The 20512-nt window shown below is 42.5% G+C and overlaps 1 protein-coding gene across 1 annotated transcript in view; it reads right to left on the reverse strand.

Moving 5' to 3' along the window:
* lrrc7 (leucine rich repeat containing 7) overlaps positions 1-20512 on the reverse strand; it is a 256525-nt gene that overhangs the window by 143590 nt on the left and 92423 nt on the right. Inside the window, exon 7 of the mRNA XM_080196575.1 lies at positions 11748-11822. Coding sequence (XP_080052701.1) covers positions 11748-11822 — 75 coding nt within the window. The remainder of the gene's footprint in view (positions 1-11747; positions 11823-20512) is intronic.

Below are 20512 nucleotides of genomic sequence, written 5' to 3' on the forward strand. Positions count from 1 at the left end.
AGAACCATATCTAGCTTCTTCAAATCAGACTGGGTTTTGGCCTCAACTAGTGAATTCCACACATTCACCTCTGGGTGAAGAAATTTCTCCTCACCTCAGTTCTAAAAGGTTTACCTCTTATCTTCAAACTATGATCCCTAGTTCTGAGCTCCCCCACCATTGGGAACATTCTTTCTGAATCTACCCTGACTAACCCTGTTAGAATTTTATAAGTTTCTACGAGATCCCCTCTCACTTTTCTAAACTCCAGTGGGTATAATCCTAACCGACTTCCCTGCCTGTTGAAGTGGTGGAGGCTGCCTTGCTGAATATATTTAAGACGCGGGTAGATAGGTTTTTGATAGGCAAGGGGATTAAGAGTTATGGGGAGAAGGCGGGAAAGTGGAACTGAACCACTTCAGGTCAGCCATGATCTTAATGAATGGCGGGGCAGTCTCGAAGGGCTAGATGGCCTACTCCTGCTCCTATTTCTTATGTTCTTACATTCTTATGACTTAGTCCCTCCTCATCTGACAGACCAGCCATCCCAGGAATCAGGCTGGTAAGCCTTATGAAGACTGAAGCAAAGTACAAATTTCATTCCTCAGTCATTTCTTTATTCCCCATTCTGAATGCTCCCATTTTTGACTAAGGGACCTACATTCATTTTTGTCAATCTTTTTCACTTTACATATCTATAGAAACTTTTACAGTCAGTTTTTATGTTCCCCACTAGCTTACTTTATACTCCTCTTTTCCCTTCTTAATCAATTGCTTGGTCTTCCTTTGCTGAATTTTAAATTTCTCCCAATCTGCAGGCCTATTGTTTCTTCTTGCCAATTTGTATGCTTCTTCCTTGAATCCAATACTAGCTCTAATTTCCCTTATAAACTATGATTTGGCCACAATTCCCTTACCACTGTTCTGCCAAACAGGAATAAACAACTGGTCAGCATGGGGGTACAGTGGTTAGTGCTGCTGCCTCACAGCTCCAGCGACCTGGATTTGAAACCCAGCTTGGGTCACTGTATGTGCTGAGTTTGCACATTCTCCCTGTATCTGCGTGAGTTTCCTCCAGATGCTCTGGTTTCCTCCCACAGTCCAAAGATTTGCAGGCAAGGTGGATTCGTCATACTAAATTGTCTCTTTGTGTCCCGAGATGCGTAGATTAGAGGGATTAGCGGGGTAGATATGTGGGGTGATGGAGATAGGGCATGGGTAGGATTGTTGTCAGTGCAGACTTGATGGGCCAAATGGCCTTCTTCTGCAATGCAGGGATTCTATGATTCTATTCTATGGGCTCTATTTTCCATGTTGACTCTAAGTACTGGGGGGACTTGAAATTGGGAGTGTTTCAGATCCAACTTTTAGACGCATTCTCAGACACCCCCATACGCACTCTGCCTGAAAAATATCAGCAATTCCGAATTGCGCTGTCAAAGCCTGTGGGTGGGGCTTAATATGCCCAAAATCCTGCAGCTCTGATTGGCACCTCCAACTGCACATGCGCAGAAGAAAAAATGATAGAACGTGGCTCCCCTGCTACATTTCCTCTCGGACCGGATAATGCCTCCCCCTGGACCCCACAGACATTGCCCCAGCCCCACAACACACCCTTATCTCCCTGCACCCCCCCCCCCCCCCCCCGCCACCCAGACAAATCGTGGGCCTCTCCCCCTCTCCTTTCCTCCACCAATCTTAGGTAGATTGGCAGTGGATCCCGCACCTCACTGATCTCAGGCAGTGTAACAGCAGACCACTCCCTTCCCCCTCACTGATCTCAGGCAGAGTGGCAGCGGACACCCCCTTCCCCCTCACTAATCTCAGGCAGAGTGGCAGTGAACGGAGTTGAGGAGGAACTTCTTCACTCAAAGGGTGGTGAATCTCTGGAATTCTCTGCCCGTTGAAGTGGTGGAGGCTGCCTCGCTAAATATATTTAAGACGCGGGTTGATGGGTTTTTGATAAGCGAGGGGATTAAGGGTTATGGGGAGAGGGCGGGAAAGTGGAACTGACACAAGACAGATCAGCCATGATCTTATTGAATGGCGGGGCAGGCTCCAAGGGCTAGATGGCCTACTCCGGTTCCTATTTCTTATGTTCTTATGAACTCCCCCTTCCCCTTCACTGACCTCAGGCAGAATGGTAGCAGACCCTCACCTTCCCCCTCACTGACTTCAGGCTGATTCAGGATCTGAAGCAGAGAGCTGTTGGACGCTTGGCACTCACCTCCTCACTAACTGGGGCCCCCAAATCAGACTTTTGGAAGGCATGTCTGTTTCGCATCGATTCTGGACGGGTGAATGTAGTGGTAAAAAGGGAAGCGTCGGTAAAATAGAATGTGCAGCCCATTAAGCCAATTTAAATGCATGCAAATGTATCGAAATAGCCATCACACCCATTTCGGACGTGGTCCTGATCACAGCCATTTTCAGGCCTTGGTAAAGAGGGAACCGGCGTGGAGATGAGCGCAGATCATGCTACTTGCCTCAATCCCAACTTTAAAAAGTTTTTGCGTCAACTTGATGATAAAATTGGGAGCCATGATTCTATGAACTTCTGGAGTTCACCCATTGCTTGTCCACTGTCTTTCCTTTCATTAATGTTTCCCAGTCCATCGTGGCCAATTCATGTCTCATAACATCATAGTTACCTTTATTGAGACTCAGGACCCTGGTCTCAGAATCAACTACATCACTATCCACCTTGACAAAGAATTCTACTATATTACGGTCACTCATCACCAAGGGTTCTCTCACAATTAGATTGCCAACTAATCCTTTCTTATTGCATAACACCCTGTCCATTTGGCCTGCTCTCTTGTTGGTTCCTCAATGTATTGCTCCAAAAAACCATCTCGTATGCACTCCAGAAATTCCTCCTCTATTGCTTTATGACTAATTTGACACTCCCAATCTATATGCAGATGAAAGACACCCTTAATCACAGATGTTCCTTTAACACATGCATCTCTGATTTCCTTTCTAATGCTTTTCCCAACATTACCACCACAACATGGTATGGCTAGAAGTGCAGGTATTCATTCTATGTATCCTGCTGTTTCTACTCTGACTAGCACGTGGCATAGGTAGTAATCCTGAGATCACTACTTTTGAGGTCCTACTTTTCAGCTGGCTCCTGCTTTTAGGTTCTCATCCTTTTTTTAACCACCCTCATCAATGTTTTTTGCCTCTTGTTGTTTCTTAACTTGACCCATACAGATTCCATATAATCTATGCTAATATCTTTCCTCAATATTGTATCCATATCACCTTTAATCAACAATGCAACTCCACACCTTTTCTTTTCCATCTGTCCTTCCTAAACACTGAATGGCCCTCAGTGTTTAGTTCCTATCCTTGCTCATCTCAGAGCCATGTCTCTGTAATGCCAACTATATCGTACTCCTTTACATCTATCTGTGCAACTGATTCATCTATTTTGTTTGGAATGCTCTGAACATTCAGGAACAAAACCTTAAGGTGGGTACTTATAACATTTATTTTCCTTTTCCTACTAGTTTTTATTCCGTCCTTATCTGATTCTGACCCTTGATTTCTCTGCCTATCACTTTTCTTATTCTCCTTATTGTCTTTTCCTCTTGTTCTCAATTCCTCCTGCTCTGAATCCTTACAAAGGTTCCCATCCCCCTACCATATTAGTTTAAACCCTCCCCAACACTTTAGGAAGCCCCCCCCTTCCCCCCAACCAAAGGACATCAGTCCCGATTCTGCCCAGGTGTAACCCATCCAGTTTGTACAGGTCCGACCTCCCCCAGAACCAGTCCCAATGCCCTAGGAGTCTGAAACCCTCCCCCTCACACCATCTTTTCAGCCATGTGTTCATCCTATGTATCCTGCTGTTTCTACACTGACCAGGATGTGGAGATGCTGGCGATGGACTGGCATGGGAACGGTAAGAAGTCTCACAATACCAGATTAAAGTCCAACAGGTTTAAATAAACCTGTTGGACTTTAACCTGGTGTGGTGAGACTTCTTACTGTACATTGACCAGCATTGAGGTCCTATATTTCAGCTTACCTTCTAGCTCCCTATATTCTGCTTTTAGGACCTCATCCCTTTTTTTTACCTATGTCATTTGTACCAAATGTGTACTACAATCACTGGCAGTTCTCCCTCCCCCTTCAGAATGTTCTGTAGCACCTCCGAGACTTCTTTGACCCATGATACCAATTGCTGTAATATTGACTGGGTCTTCAACAGTCAAGACCTTAATCTCTGGAATTCCATCCCTCTTTCTTTCGTTAAGATGTTCCTTCAAACCTACTTTGACCAAGTATTTGGCCATCGACCCTCCTATCTCCTTATGTGGTTCATTGTCAAATTTTGTTTGACAATGCTCCCCCACTTTGCATTGTTCTACTACATTAAAGAGACTATATAAATACAGGTGTTGTATACCACAGCCTTGAATTGAATCCACTAAGCCCGGTTATTAGCTCAAGTTGGAGAGCGCAGGCTTCTTACTGCACAAAATAGGTCAGGCTGTAGAGCACAGTGCAGATTAATTTAGCAACAGATTGGTTTGGCAGCTTGGTACACTGAGACCTGCTGGAAACACCAAAAGAGTGGGACTGGCCCAAGAGCAATTGGATGCAGCAGCTGAGTGCAACAAATATATTCAAGTTTTATTTCGATATATTAAAGTAAAATTCAATATTCTCTGATCCAATTGACTAAGAGGAGGCTATGATATCAGTATACTGCGCTTTTCAATACATTTTAAGTTCCATATCTTAGGACTGAGAAGTGCATTCTTTTGTGGGGTTTTTTTGTGCTTGTCAAAGTAAATATTTCTTTTTATTCAGATAGATCACCCTTGCCAGTTTTGATTCCAAATGTTATCATCAAGCATTCCTGGAATTAGTATAGTAAGGCTGGATGAAAAGACAAACCTCCTTTGATCTTAAACATTGTTTGATGAAAGCACTTCTGGCCATATCATTATAACATTTTCATTCTGTGCAGCTGTTATCCTTGAGCTTTCTCACAGTGAGATTACTAATTTAGTTTTAATTCAAACTGAATTAAGGGATTTTTTTCTGCTGCAGGATGAACTTCAGTTGAAACTGGGTTGAAAAGGTTCAGACTAATTTTGGGTGGAACACTCGTCGCCAGCAGAAAGAGGAGAGATTTTCTACTCATGAAATTAAACTGGATTTAAGTCAAATTCCAGGTGTAAAAGAATAATGCTGTAATCACTGAACTAACTCAGTGTTCCTTTGGTCAAATATTTAATCATTTTTCCTTAAGCAATTACAAGATAGTTTCAATGAAATGCTACAGACATTCATCTGCACTGAATGTCCTAAGTGATTTCAGCACCTCCACCACTATTCACCAGCAGAAATATGCTGTGTAATTGTGAGCAAAGGAGAGAAGCTAAGAAGAAATATTTGACTTTTGGGAAAATTAGCTTGCAAAGTGAAATGTAAAACATTTTTACTGCTTTGTAAATGAAATAAAATTAGTTGTACATTTTGGAATGGGAATTCATAAACAGAAGTTGTAGATACTTCATTTCCAATGTAATGACAGAAATACAATTAACGATAAAATGTAAATGCATATTAAAGGAATGCTGTGTGTTATGAAAAGTTTTAATCCATTCTGTTACAAGCATTGGTGTGATGATCCTTCCAATGCTTTTAGTATGACAATTATGATACATGGTTATTTGCCTCATTTTCAAAAATAAATGCAAAATATTGTTAATCTTTTCAATGATTAAGAATGAATTATTGAATAACACAGCAGAAACAGACAGAATTCCAGGGCATTTCAGCAAAATATCCAGATTTAGGTTTTTAAAGCGATTGTGAAAACAGCATGAAATTTTGTTTGTGCTTGATGATAACACTTATGTTAAAATTGACTGCAGAATTCATAAATGTATGAGAGGGAGATTTTGTATGTAGTGTCACAAAATAAGTGAGAGTAAAGTGCAGTGGGCTTTGCATGTAGCACTTTAACTGAAAATACAGAAAAGAAAGACTTGCATAATATAGCGCCTTTCATGACCACTGAAAGTCTGAACTCATTTTACAGTCAATGAAGTGGTTTCGGAGTATTGCTGAAAAAAGAGACAATGCTGTCAAATCTTTTCATCTTGCACTCGTCAAGACAGACACAAGAATGTCAAATTTCAAAGAAAGCAACAATTTATCCTGCATGAGAAATGAATGCTGATTGTTTGGCAAGTTGACACTGATCGGTCAAGTGTTGCTGTGTTGAATGCACCAGGGAACTATTACCTCCTACATTTTTGTTTAATTCAAAAAAGGGACAAAGCCTTTTCTGTTTGCAGATGATAGGTCTCTGCACATGAATATATGTATCTTCCAGCAAGGATAAATGAACCACATATTGATTGTTAACCTTAAATTGGCTGTTGGCATAACTGTAAGCACCTTCAGAATTGTTCAGCAAGTGCTGGAAATTGTGGAATCACATTTAACATGAGACGATGTTCTGAGGTTTGCATCATGGATTGGTTGAGTGTGGTCAGTACTCTGCCTATTGTGAACAGCTGAAGGGTCGCACTCTTTTTGATACGATCCACCAGTCATTGGGATGTATGGCTTACATACCTGGCATTGCACCAGCACTGAAATTCATGTATCACATTATTCATTTGTGTGGGAGGCAAAACATTTTTTGGTTTGACAGCAGCCACCTGTCAATGGATAAATGGTTCACTTGGGCTTGTGGAAGCTACATATATTCAAAAACAGGGACCTGGCTTCTGCAGGCAAAAGGAACATGTGTAGACATTGTGCCTTTTGTTAACTAAACAAAAGCATGGGGGACAACATTTCCCTGCTGCGTTCTCCATGACAATGCATTGGACTTACCAACCAATTTTTTTCTCATGCAGTATAAATGTTGCTCCCTTTTAAATATTGTATTCTGTCTGTCCTGATGAGTGCAAGACAAAAAGCTTCAACAGCATGTCTCTTTTGTCAGCAATTTTCAAGTTCTGTACCACTAAGTAACTATTGGCTTTTGGATTGTAGTTACTGATGCAATGTAGGAAATGTGGTTGCCAATTTATGCATGGCAAATGCCAACTTGACAGAATTTCTCTAAATTAATTAAAGTGAATTCCTGTCTCATATTCCATGCGCCACTCAGAGCTCTTTTTTGGGAGACTGGGAATGACCAATTGCACTGTGGGAAAAGGTATGGTCACTTAAAGATAAAAGGGCACATGAGAATATAAAACTAAAGGCTGTATTGATTAAGGTAATTTTTTAAAAGCTTTTATAAAGACTGTGTGAATTATGTAAATTTTAAAAGATCTTAATAATGATTAGCGACTCAAGTCAGACAAAATATATACTAAAGCAGGATTGACTTATTATTAAGGTGATCCTTAGACAATAAGAAATCTTACAACACTAGGTCAAAGTCCAACAAGTTTGTTTGAAATCACGAGCTTTCAAACGCTGCTCCTTGAAATCCTCCGAAAGCATGTGATTCCAAATAAACCTCTTGGACTTTAATCTGGTGTTGTGAGACTTCTTACTGTGCCCAGCCCAGTGCAACATCAGCACTTCCACCTCATCCTTAGGCAGGAAGGAGTTAAATGCAAAAACATTGCCTCTACTGTAGCTCCAATCTATGGAGCAGGCTGGATGCAGATGTCTTTCCAACAGATCTGTAAATGATTTCATGTTGATCTTCATAGGAAATAGCAAGTTTGACTCATTTATAATTGTAACGTGTGTTTTAGGAAAAAGGTATAAATTATGTTTATTTTTGTGTTTCTATACTTGTGAGCTAAAAAGGGGTTAAAACTTCAGTTTAACTTCATGCTAAAAAATGGTTGCTGCAAGTCTGTAGATCTGTTTAGATGCCTGCATTGTAATGAAGCTTATGCAACCTCAAAAGAAAAGCGAGTTAAAAAAAGCCTAAGCTTTCACCACCAGAGACCCACAATGAAACAGGTAACAATGGGCCGGTTAGCTTAACTTCTGTAGTGGGGAAAATGCTTGAATCTATCATCAAGGAAGAAATAGTCATCTGGATAGAAATTGTCCCATTGGGAAGACACAGCATGGTTTCATGAAAGGCAGGTCATGTTTAACTAATTTACTGGAATTCTTTGAAGACATTATGAGTGCGGTGGACAATGGGAAACTGGTGGATGTGGTGTATCTGGGTTTCCAGAAGGCATTCAACAAGGTGCCACACAAAAGGCTGCTCCATAAGATAAAGGTGCATGCTGTTATGGGAAATGTATCAGCATGGGTAGAGGATTGGTTAACTAACAGAAAGCAAAGAGTAGGTATAAATGGGTGTTTTCTGGTTGGTGATCAATGACTAGTGGTGTGCCTTGGGGATCAGAATTGGGACTGCAATTATTTACAATTTACATTGATGAATTGGAGTTGGGCACCAAGTATAGTGTGTCAAAGTTTGCAGATGATACTAAGATGAGTGGTATAGCAAAGTGTGCAGAGGACACTGAAAGTCTGCAAAGGGATATAGATAGTCTGAGTGGGCAAAGGTCTGGCAGATGGAGTACAATGTTGGTAAATGTGTGGTCATCCATTTTGATGGGAATAACAGCAAAATGGGCTATTATTTAAATGGTAAAATATTGCAGCACACTGCTGTGCAAAGGGACCTGGCTGTCCTTGTGCATGAATCACAAAAAAGTTGGTTTCCAGGTGCCATAGGTAATTAAGAAGGCAAATGGAATTTTGTCCTTCATTGCTAGGTGAATGGAGTTTAAAAACAGTAAGGTTATGTTGTAGCTATATAAGGCACTGATGAGAACACACCTGGAATACTGTGTATAGTTTTGGTCTCTTTACTTGAGAAAGGATATACTGACACAGGAGGGGGTGCAGATGAAATTTACTAGGTTGGCTTATAAGGAGAGACTGAGTAGACTGAGGCTATACTTATTGAAATTTAGAAGAATGAAGGGAGATCTTATAGAAACTATAAAATTATGAAGGGAATAGATAAGATAGAAGCAGGGAGGTTGTCTCCACTGCCGGGTAAAACTAGAACTAGGGGACGTAGCCTCAAAATAAGGGGGACCAGATTTAGGACTGAGTTGAGGACGAAATTCTTCACACAAAGGGTTGTGAAACTGTGGAATTCCCTGCCCAGTGAAGCAGTTAAGGGTACCTTGTTGAATGTTTTTAAGGCAAAGATAGATAGATTTTTGAACAATAAAGGAATTTAGGGTTATGGTGAGCAGAAGGTTAAGTGGAGCTGAGTCCACAAAAAGATCAGCCATGATCTTATTGAATGGCGAAGCAGACTTGAGGAGCCAGATGGCCTCCTCCAGCCCTTAGTTCTTATATTATTTTCTAATGAAAAGCAGAAGCACTTGAATTTCAGTTTTTTGAACTAAGCAATCCAGAGGTAAGGAGCATTTTACAGGCACTGCCAGAATAGGCAAGACAATACAGAAGTATAGAAAGCCAGCCCCAAAAGCTAAAGAGCAGAAAGTCCTGGAAACCAGAGAATGGAGCACAAGAGAGTTCCAGGAGATTGTAGGAAAAAAGATCCAAATCTGGTAAAAAAAAGTTCTGTTTAGTGAAGTCAAGGACAGAGAGAGGGAAACTCCCAGTTAAAGTTGGGGCTGCAAGTTGAAGACCTGGCTTGGACATCAGCTTGCACAAAGGCAGATATCTGTGGTGATCTAAAGGTCAGTGACACTTTAATACATTAGTGGTGTTTTGTTGGCATCTCTTTGTGTCTGGGACATTGCATGGAACTTTGAATGAATTGGTAATCCAGGACAGGGGATCCACCATCGACACTCAGTAGCAGCAGTGTGTATTATCTACAGGACGCACTATAGCAATTTACCAAAGATCCATAGACAGCACCTTCCAAACACATGACCACTTCCATCTAGAAGGACAATGGCAGCAGATGAATGGGTACACTATCACCTGCAAGTTCCCCTCCAAACCACTCACCATATCGCCGTTCTTTCACAGTCACTGGTTCAAATTCCTGGATTCCCTCCCTAATGGCATTGTGGGTCAATCCACAGAACATGGACTGCAACGATTCAAGAAAGCAGCTCACCACCACCTTCTCAAGGGCAACCAGGGATGGGCAATAAATACTGACCAGACAGCGTTGCCCATGTCCCATGAATGAGTTAAAAAAAATGGATTCTTGGTGAAAGGATTCTAAAGAAAGCATTGTTTTGGTGAAGATTCCAAGGCATGTTCTTCAAGAGCAGAGATTAGAAACTCTCATGTGGAAGTCAGAGTTCCAGTAAGACCATTTGGTCACAGTGTGACTAGCACTGGGGAGAATTGATGAGAAATCCTCAGAAGTTGTATTGAATGGCATCTGTAACATGATTTCAGAATGTGGTGTATCTGACCACAATTAACCAGTTGGTTTACAAGACTGTATTTACTGAGATCACTAGAGTATAAGATATATTTTGTAACTTCTGTTATCCTTACAATTGGGTATATATCTGTAAAGGCATAGCTGGGGTGAAAGAGTAGTGTATTATAATTAATCTTTCCTTGTCTAATAGATGTTTTATTCTTTTATTAAAAGTTCATCGGCAGTATCGTGACCCTGTTCATCCATGTATCTAAACAAAAAATAAAAATTGGGTTTATTGAGCTAGGCTTCATCCTGGAGGCTGACTTGTCCAATAGTAACATCAGATTGGATCATAACAATCTGGAAGTTGGGGCTGGATTTGCCCCTCACAAATAGGGACAGAATAGAAAGGAGATGGTCTGTCCCCTTTGTTCCCAACTCTGACAATTTTTCCAAGGACTTGGAGAGATCATCAAAGTGAAGTCATTCACCCAGTTTATCTTCTAACCTCCCGAGATGTTCATGGGATCAGATAGCTATTTGGAGTTCTCTGAAACTGACTAGTTGCAACCTGACAGAAACAGGTATGGCAAACCTTCAAATAATTCTATTTAATACAAAAAAATAAGTTTGGAAAACAACTATTGAGCAGCAATAAAATCTTTGCAACCAAACTTTTCCCTACTCTATCCTGAGTCCAGCTCTCCATTTGTCTCGTACATTTGGAAGATGAAGATGCTGTAATTTTTATTTTAACAACGTACATAGATAGCAGCCACAGTAATGGCTGCTTATTTGGGCAAAAAACATGGCCCACTTCCCTGCTGTACTACCTCTAAACCTACCCCATCAATCACTAATTGGGCAACACACCTGTCCCAAGTTATGCTTCCCAACATACTGGTGTCGAGAGTGAGTGAACCCAACTCCCATTTCCTGCGTCCAAAGAGAAAATCTGGCCACAGAGACTATTGCCTCAGACATTATGAGGTATGTATGACTATGCTTACAGATAGGATTGGTGACAGCGTAGTGGGTGTGGGGTACAATTTACTGCATAGTCACTGCATTATTAAAATATTAGCAGAACCAGTAAAGCATTTGCATTGCAATTAGTATCTTTATTGCATCAGTATTTCTTTAAATCCTCATTCCATTTCACCCTTCCCATGCCAAGTCTCAAAAGCCATACCCATTCCATTCATTTCATTCCTCTCATATAGTCCCGATCCCATCACATCCTTTCTCCTTATGCCATCCACATTACCATTCTATTCATCTCCTCCCTGATTCCAAACCTCCCATGTATTAGGACTTCTCTTAAGCTTTCCCCATTCCCCCAAGCTGTTTTTCCCCAAATAAACAAAAGTATATACAAATTAAGTGTTCACCTAGAAGATGACAGAATAATGACACTGTAAGTTCTTACCCCAGGTATTGTCTGTATTGAGTTATTGTCCATCCACAGTTCCTTCAGGCTCTGTAACTGTTCCAGGACTTCAGGCTAAAGGAACAGAAAGCTGTGTAAATCCATTTACACTGAGATAGGAATTTAAATCGAATAAATACAGTTATATGACATACTGACCTCATTACAACATAATAAAGAGAATTTCATTTCAAAATGATTAAGATGCTTCTTGCTTTGCAAACGTGGTACTGAATGCAGGATATGATCATGCTGCGTGATTAAATTATAGGTAAAATGTTCTGTATGCACCCTCCAGTTCCCTCAAAACCAACATACTTTTATGCCATAAGTTTACTGGCATGCCCACCCAAGGCTCGTAAGATCCAGCCCAAGGCCAATGGAGAGTGCCGTTCTGCAAGCTGCACCAGCCCCAATTCCGGGGCGGACATGCCGATAAAATTCCGGCATTAATTTCCCAACCTTCCACTTGACCTTTGTTGGCTGCACCTTCAGCCACACTGTTCCAACCCTCTTGAGTTCCACACCTCAATATTCCTAACTAGCACTACCTCTCTGCCTTCGAAGACTTCCTTAAGCCACCACCTTTCAATCGTACCTTTGTCTCATCCTGTTCCTGTTCCCTCCCAATTCAAAATTTGAGATCCACCATATACACAATGTACTCTGGTTGGGCAGCATTAATGTTCATTAATAAAGTGAATAAGTCGCACAACTATTGACTGTGTCAGACAATTCTAGAGGGTCATGATTGCATTACTGGGGTTGCAATCTGTGATAAGAGAACTATTGGAAGGAAAACTTTGTTAATCTAGCTGTTGCAGATGCAGTTGTCCATGAAAGTATAGTTAGATCTGACCTTTTGGAGACAAAGGGGGCGATTCTCCCAAAAGCGCTAAATTGGCAGGAAAACTGTTCTGGATCGCGACTGTTTTGTCAGTTCAACTTCTCACTCAAATCTCCCCATTCTGTGCGTTGCAGAGGTCCCAATCGTGAATCTCATTAAAAACCCAGGTAGGGCAGGGCCTATTCAAGCCAGAGTCTAACAGTTTAGGAATTCTGCGCATGTGCAGTAGCCCCGATCTGTCAGTCTCCCTGTTTGCTGACCAGCTCGATCACTGGCCAGCCCTGGACCCCCACAATGCTGCCCCTCCAGCCCCCACAACAATTCCCAAACCAGCCCTGACCATCCCTCCCCGGAGCCCCAAAGTCCAGTCCATCCCGCTGTCCGACATACCCCCCCCCCACCCCGGTCAGATTCCTCCCGGGAGGCAGGCCCCCCAACACCACCCTCCTTCCCCTGCAGACCACCCCCTCCCTTCAATCACTGCCCTCCTTCCCTCCATGTCAGACCGATCGCCATGCAGAGTGGCAGCGGGACCCCCACACTCTCACCAATTGCCCTACGCCTCACCGTGATTGGCTCCACCCCCTTGGCACTGCCCAATGTCAGGTGGGCAGTGCCAAAGTGCCCCCGGGCATGGGAACTTTGCCCCTTGGGCAGTGCCGGGGTCTTCCGCTAGTTCCCGGAATGTAGGAGCTACACTAAACCGTGCCAGAATGAAATACTCCTGGTGGGTGGGAAATTCAATCGGGACGGGTAAGTTCCTGATAATTACATTTAAAATACATTTAAAACATTAAAAAAAGATTCAAATGACTTACCTGTCTTCCCACCAGTTTCCAGCGTGGTCTGGTCTCCGACTGTTCTCCGGCTCTGGGAGATGCGCACGCGTTTCAAGCGCACGTGCAAATCCCGAAACAAGGCCGGCAACACGCATCTCCCACCCTGACTGCCAAAAAAGGGTCGGGATGGGAGAATCACCTCCAAAGTCTCATCCTCACATTGAAGACAGCCTCTATTGTGTTATAAGACACCCACAACCATGCTAAATGGGATTGATTCAGAACAGATTTTGCAGTTCAAAATGAGGAGTCAGTGAGGTGCTATGGACCATCAGCAGTAACAGTGTTGTATTCTGGCACAATCTATAACTTCATGGCCCAGTATATCCTCGGTCAATCAATAAATCTAGACAAGAAGATTGTAGAACAACAAGCCAGGACTAGCATTTGGCACATCTAAAAGTAAGGTGCCAAACTGGTGAAGCTGCAAAATAGAAACTAGAAGCAGGAGTAGGGCCTGCTCTGCCATTCATTTTGATCATGGCTGATCATCAAATTCAAAATCCTTGACCCCCCCCTTCCTCCCATATCTTTTGATCCCCTTAGCCCCAACAGCTACATCTAATTTCTTCTTGAAATCAGACAACACTTTGGCCTCAATTACTTTCTGTGGTAGTGCATTTAACAGATTCACCACTCTCTGGGTGAAGAAGTTTCTCCTCACCTCAGTTTTAAAAGGTCTACCCTTTATCTTCAAACTATGACCCCTAGTTTTGGACTCCAACACCATTAGGAATATTCTTTTTGAACCTATTCTGTCTAACCCTGTTAGAATTTTGTAAGTTTTCATGAGATCCCCTCTCACTCTTCTAAGCTCCAGTGAATATAATCCTAACTGATGACAGACCTGTCTTCCTAGGAATCAGCTGGTAAACCTTTGCTGTACACCCTCAATAGCAAGAACATCCTTCCTCAGATAAGGATGCCAAAACTGCACACAATACTCCAGGTGTGGCCTTACCAATGCCCTATACAATTGCAGCAAAACATCACTATCCCTATACTCAAATCCTCTCTCTATGAAGGTCTACATACTATTTGCCTTTCTGTATCTGTGTGCTTACCTTCAGCAGCTGACGCAATAGGACTCCAAAACATGGAGGAGTATCCAAACATACGACCACATGTATGCTAATCAGCTGAAGCAGTGTACTAAATAAAGTCAATTAACCCCCTGATCCAAAGCTCTGCATTTCTGCCACATCAAGCCCTGAATGGCAATTGTTCATCTATCAGGCTCCATGAATATCTCCATTCTTAACAATGACAGAGTCCAGCATGAGAGTTCAAAAAACATAGCTGAAGCATTTGCAATCCATCGTCATCCATAAATGCCAAGTCAAATGATCCATTTTGACCAATTCCTGAGGTCAACGGCATCACAGATACCAGTCCTCAAATAATTTGCTTCACTCCACATGATGTCAAGAACTGGCTAAGTGCACTGGATACAGCAAAGGATATGGGTTCTGACAGCACCCTGCCTATCGTGTTGATTAGTGGCAAGTGGCATTAACACCATTTAAGTGTCAGATAGTGACTATTTCAGGGAGAATTGAACCACCTCCTCTTGACATTCAACTGCATTACTATCGCTGAATCTCCCATCATTAACATCCTGCAAGTCACTATTGATCACAAGTTAAGTGGACCAAGCACATAAATACTGTGGCTTTAAGAAAAGGTCAGAAGATGAGTATTCTGCGGTGAGTGACTCACTCTGACTTGACAAAAGCTTTTTACCACCTCCAAGACACAAGAGAGGAGTGTGATGGAATACTTTCCACTTGCCCATGGTTGCAGATGAAGAAAAAATTCAAGAAGATGGACACCATCCAGGATAAAGCTTATCAACACTCCATCCATTACCTTAAGTTTTCATTCCTTCCACCACTGCACACAGGTTGAAATGGCTCATGGGGCATCTGTCTTTGATCTGTAAAGTGCTCAGCAGCCACCTGATGTATACTGTCATTTTTGCATTGATACGTACCTGACATTTCACTTTGACAAGCATGCTAGAATTTAGTATATGGAGAACTGGTGGAGCCCTGCATCATTTCTGAGGGAGAGACCTATTACTATGTAGGTGCTGTCAGATTCATAACTGGCTAACATACACATATCATGCATACACCTCCATTCCCTTATTCTGTTCCAATTAAAATGTTATTGTTTTCTGTTCCACATCCAAAATGCCATCAAGGGCGGCACAGTGGTTAGCGCTACTGCTTCACAGTGCTAGGTACCTGGGTTTGATTCTCGGCTTGGGTCACTGTGCAGAGTCTCCACGCTCTCCCCGTGTCTGCATGGGTTTCCTCCTGGTATTCTGGTTTCCTTCCACAGTCCGAATGACGTGCTGGTTAGGTGTATTGGCCATGCCAAATTCTTCCTCAATGTACCCGACCAGGCATCAGAGTGTGGTGACGAGGGAATTTTCACAGTAACTTCATTGCAGTGTAATGTAAACCCTGGTTAATGCTGTGTGACTCTCCTCCAGCAGCTTTGAAGGAGCCAGTGGCATTAAAGACAAGAGCTGCATAAACTATAATGGTCACTGCTGTTCAGACATTTGATCAGTTTTCACAGTATGCAAAAGGTAATAATTAATCTAAAGCTTCCTTGGTGAAGTCAAAGGCACAGCTCCTCACCTAATCTCTCATAGGATCTCTAGACCTTAGACCCATTGTGCAATTCACAACAAGTCAGTATTACCCTCCTTTGATGCTGCCTCTTTTTTGCCTACTTTGATTTTTCTCCTCTTTCATCAAGCTACAAACAGAGGAATTCCCATAGAATACACTGTAAAGTTCTATAAAATTCCTTACTTCATATAAAAGTCAAAATATTCTAGTGACTAGCAAGTCCTCAACTGTCAGTTTGAAATGCAGCTCAGTAAGTGAAAATAAAATTTGACTTTAGAGGCAATCTTGAGAAGTAGGCAGAAGTTGTCCGATCAGTGACCACCTTTAAATTAATCACTTTCATAGACAGATAATTATCAAGGCTATGCCTCATTTATGTGCGCATAAGTAATCACAAATGTAGTTGAAGTAGAAATATTGGGAATTCTGATAGCTTTGCTGGTGAAGGAACAGATAGAGAAAAAGGTCCACCCCCTCCGAGCAAAATTTCAGTTGAATTAAAATAAGATGTACAATCATCAAAAATAATTCCAGCCTAAAATTCCAACCTTAAAATGTTGTTTTGTCCAAATTATGCACCATCTTGTCAAAGCAATGTGGGTTTTTGGTCCTAGACTTTTAATATGTCTCATATTTACTCCAAGGATGATGCAAAGGATGGCATTTTTATATCTTGAGCTCTTTTTCTCCTGTGTTTATTCTCTTCTTTCCAAAACAATTAATGGTTTGAAGTGTGGATTTTTCTTACTGTGGTCAGAGGTCCTCAAGGCATAAAGATGTAACTCAATGCCTGGTTAGGTGCATTGGCCATGCTAAATTCTCCCAGTGTACCCGAACAGGTGTCAGAGTGTAGCAACTAGGGGATTTTCACAGTAACGTCATTGCAGTGTTAACGTAAGCCTACTTGTGACACCAATAAATAAACTTTAAACATTAATTTTTAAACTATTTTACGTCATCCAGGAAGTGTGAATTCAATTTAAAGTTCTGTTGCATTTAGTGCAAATTTCATATTTTATTATCTGTTGCACAACAAGGGAGGCCCAAAACAAATATCTGGCTACAGTGGGTGGGAGTTCACAGCCTCACTTCTCCTGAAACTGTAAAATTCTGTCTGAGGCACATTAGCAGTAGCAGGGCTCTGATAGAAAAGAGAGAGTTGTCAGACCCCTGCTAGTGCAGGCTCCTTATCCTGCAATCGCGAGGCCCTGCAGTCTGAGATAAAGCCCTCACAGCCCAGACCAATTGCAGACTGCGGCCCTCAACCACCGATCACAGTACCGCTGCCCTCCCCCACTAATTCCTATAGAGTGGCAGCAGGCCTCTTCACCCCATTAGCCCCGCCCCATTAGCCCCTCCCCTTTAGCCCCACCCATTAGCCCCACACCCAGTGGCCCCATCCGCATTAGCCCTGCCCCTAGCACTCCCTGGTGGGCATTGTTCAGGTGCCAGTCTGGCACTGCCCTAGGGGCACTCCCCCCTTGCCCTCAGCCTCCCCAGAGGGTCTCAATGGCCTCCGGTCCCACCAGCAAGGACAAGTTGACTACTACCCTTTCATGGGGAGCATGTCTATTCCTTGCTGGCGAGAACCTTGCTCGGCAAGGTCGTGGGGGGGGAGGGGGCGTGAACCACCACACCCGCCCCCCCCATCTTTGATAACGTCATCGGGAAATGTTCTTGCAGTGCAGCTGACCGCACCAAAAATCTGTGATCATAAAATGGTACCGGTCGCAAAAACTGGTGCCAATTGTGCTCAGCGCTTTACACCCCACTTTACCACCATGTCGCATCTGAAAATAGGTGCAACGCGATGGTAAAATCACTTAAGGGACAATTAGCATTGCCAATCCACCTAACCTGTGAATCTTTGGACTGTGGGAGGAAACTGGTGCACCTGGAGGAAACCCACGGAGAACTTGCAAACTCTACAGAGACAGTGACCCAAAACTGGAATTGAACGCATTCCCTGATGCTGTGTGGCAATAGTGCTAATTACTGTGTCACTGTGCCACCCCTCAGCACATCTGCTTCTCCTTCTCCAAGGACCAAACCCCACTGTGTGACTCGAGGGCTCTCATTACTGTCAAATAGACAATCACTGTGACTGTGTGCAGGCCCTCTCAGAATTGCTTCCTGCTACGTGTTATGGTTATTAAGTAGAAGGCTTCATTGAGCTCTGCACTCCCATGGGATGATGTGAAGTCAAGAATGCCCAAGGCATTGTTCATGTGGTGGCCTCAAATAGGGCTGGCTATTGAGAGAGGCTTTTTTTCCTGAGTCATATGTAGGAAAGGCCCTTCAAAGTGGCTGGTCTTCTCAATTGCAGCACTTTGCTGGCACATTCCATGCTGCACACACAGGCAGGAGGGAAGAGAGAATGCGAAGAGCCATTACTGACTGTGCTTATAAAAGTGCTCTTAGCCGGTAAAGTGAAGGCTCAAAGTAATGGACCCTTTAAAGCTTTGAACAACTGATTTTGTGCTCTTATTGGAAGACCAGTTTATAGAGGGTCTCACAAATGAGAGACAGCAATTAGAGGCTTCAGGTAATTTTTTTTCTGATTTAATAGTTGCTTGTCACCACTTAAAACAAGCAGGATGATTTTGGCATCACACTAATGGCTGACACAATCCTTTTACCATACCCTTTCCATAGCTGAGCCACCTCTGTTTCTGTACCTTGGTAGCCTAATCAGGTTACACACTTGACCCTTACCTCATTGAAATCCCAACCTGAGGAAAATCGCTGGCAGGTCCAGCAATGGATTTGAAACAGAAGCAAGTTTGCAACCTGGAATTGAGACTGCCTCCCATTTCCTGTCTCCCATGGAAACATAATGTGGAGATGCTGGCGTTGGACTGGGGTAAACACAGTAAGAAGTCTGACAACACCAGGTTTAAGTCCAACCAATTTATTCAATAGTAAACTCACAAGCTTTCGGGGTTTGCCCTTTTTCGGGGCAAACCCTGAAAGCTTGTGAGTTTACTATCAAATAAATTGGTTGGACTTAAACCTGGTGTTGTCAGACTTCTTCCCATGGAAACATCCAGCCTCTGGTGATTTTGTCACTATGCACCTGTTTTTGTGGTATGAATTGGACAGAAGGCAGTAGAGATCCATAGTACTGAATCCCGAATCCTGAATTCAGAAGTGTACTGAATCTCTGTACACTTCTGCATTTGTCTTATTTTCTGTTGTCATTTCTGGTATTGCAGAAGGATTTAGCAATTTAGAGGATGATGTATTTAAATCTGGCAGCAAAGGCACAATTATATCATGCGCACTATTTCTCATAACTACTGTCTCTTTTACATTCTTTCTTAAGAATGCTTGTATAAAAGTGGCTTCCAGTGTTCAAGGCAGAAGGGACAAGCTTTACAATTTGAGATGATGTAAAAACTTTGCATTTTGGTTTTCTTTACTGTCACATCTGAGTAAATAAGTAGACTGTTAAGTCCATCTGATTGAGGAGCAATGCATGAAAATAATTCACTTTCCAAAGGATCCTATCACAGAGTTACGCTGCAAACAACCTGCAGCTACTCACCAGCATGTGCATCATTCCACCAATGCTGTTTTTGGGTAATTCCAAGCAGTACCTGGGCACATATGTAAAGTAAGCTAAACAACTTTATACAGATGTAAATCAAATAAAGAATGGGTGAGATTTTTCTCCCACTCCGTGATGTTTTTCATGGCAGCAGGAATTGACGTGTGCTCTCTGGTGGTGGGATCTTATGGTCTTATTGTCAACAGAGTTTCCCATTGAATGTACTTCTCGCCATAGGGATGGCAGGGATGCATTGTCGGCAGGACCGTAAGATTTAGTCCAACGTGAATGGAAGCAAGGTTTTGGCAAACTTCTTTCAAATTAGTATTTTTTTATGGGTCTGCATTGCCCTTCCTGAATTTTCCTTGAGCTGAGTGGCTTGCTTGGCCATTTGAGAGACAACCACATTGCTGTGGATCTGGAGTCACATGTAGCCCAGATAAGGACAGCAGATTTCCTTCCCTAAAGGACATTAATGAATTAACAGTGGTTTCATTCCATTTGCCATGGTGGGATTCAAACACCGATCCCAGTGCATTACCTTGAATCTTTGGATTACTAATCCAGTGACAATACCACTACCAAACCACCTCCCCAGTATATTGCACTGTATGCTCACAATGCAGTCTACTCTACACTGGGGAGACCAAACACACTTTGACCATAGTGACCACTTGGCACCACGTTTTTGCTTAGTCCACAGGCATGACACTGAACCTCTGGTTGTTTGCTTTTCTAACTCACTAACTAGCTCTCACCCTTGTATTTCTGTTTCCAGCCTGCTGTAATATTCCAGTGAAATTCAACACATGCTTGAGAAACAATACCTTTTGATTGGGCTCTTTACAGTCTTCTGGACTCAACATTGAGTTCAATTTTAAGTC

This window comes from Carcharhinus amblyrhynchos, chromosome 9 (genome assembly GCF_965287045.1).
Source record: "Carcharhinus amblyrhynchos chromosome 9, sCarAmb.v2.hapA, whole genome shotgun sequence".
Lineage (NCBI taxonomy): Eukaryota > Metazoa > Chordata > Chondrichthyes > Carcharhiniformes > Carcharhinidae > Carcharhinus > Carcharhinus amblyrhynchos.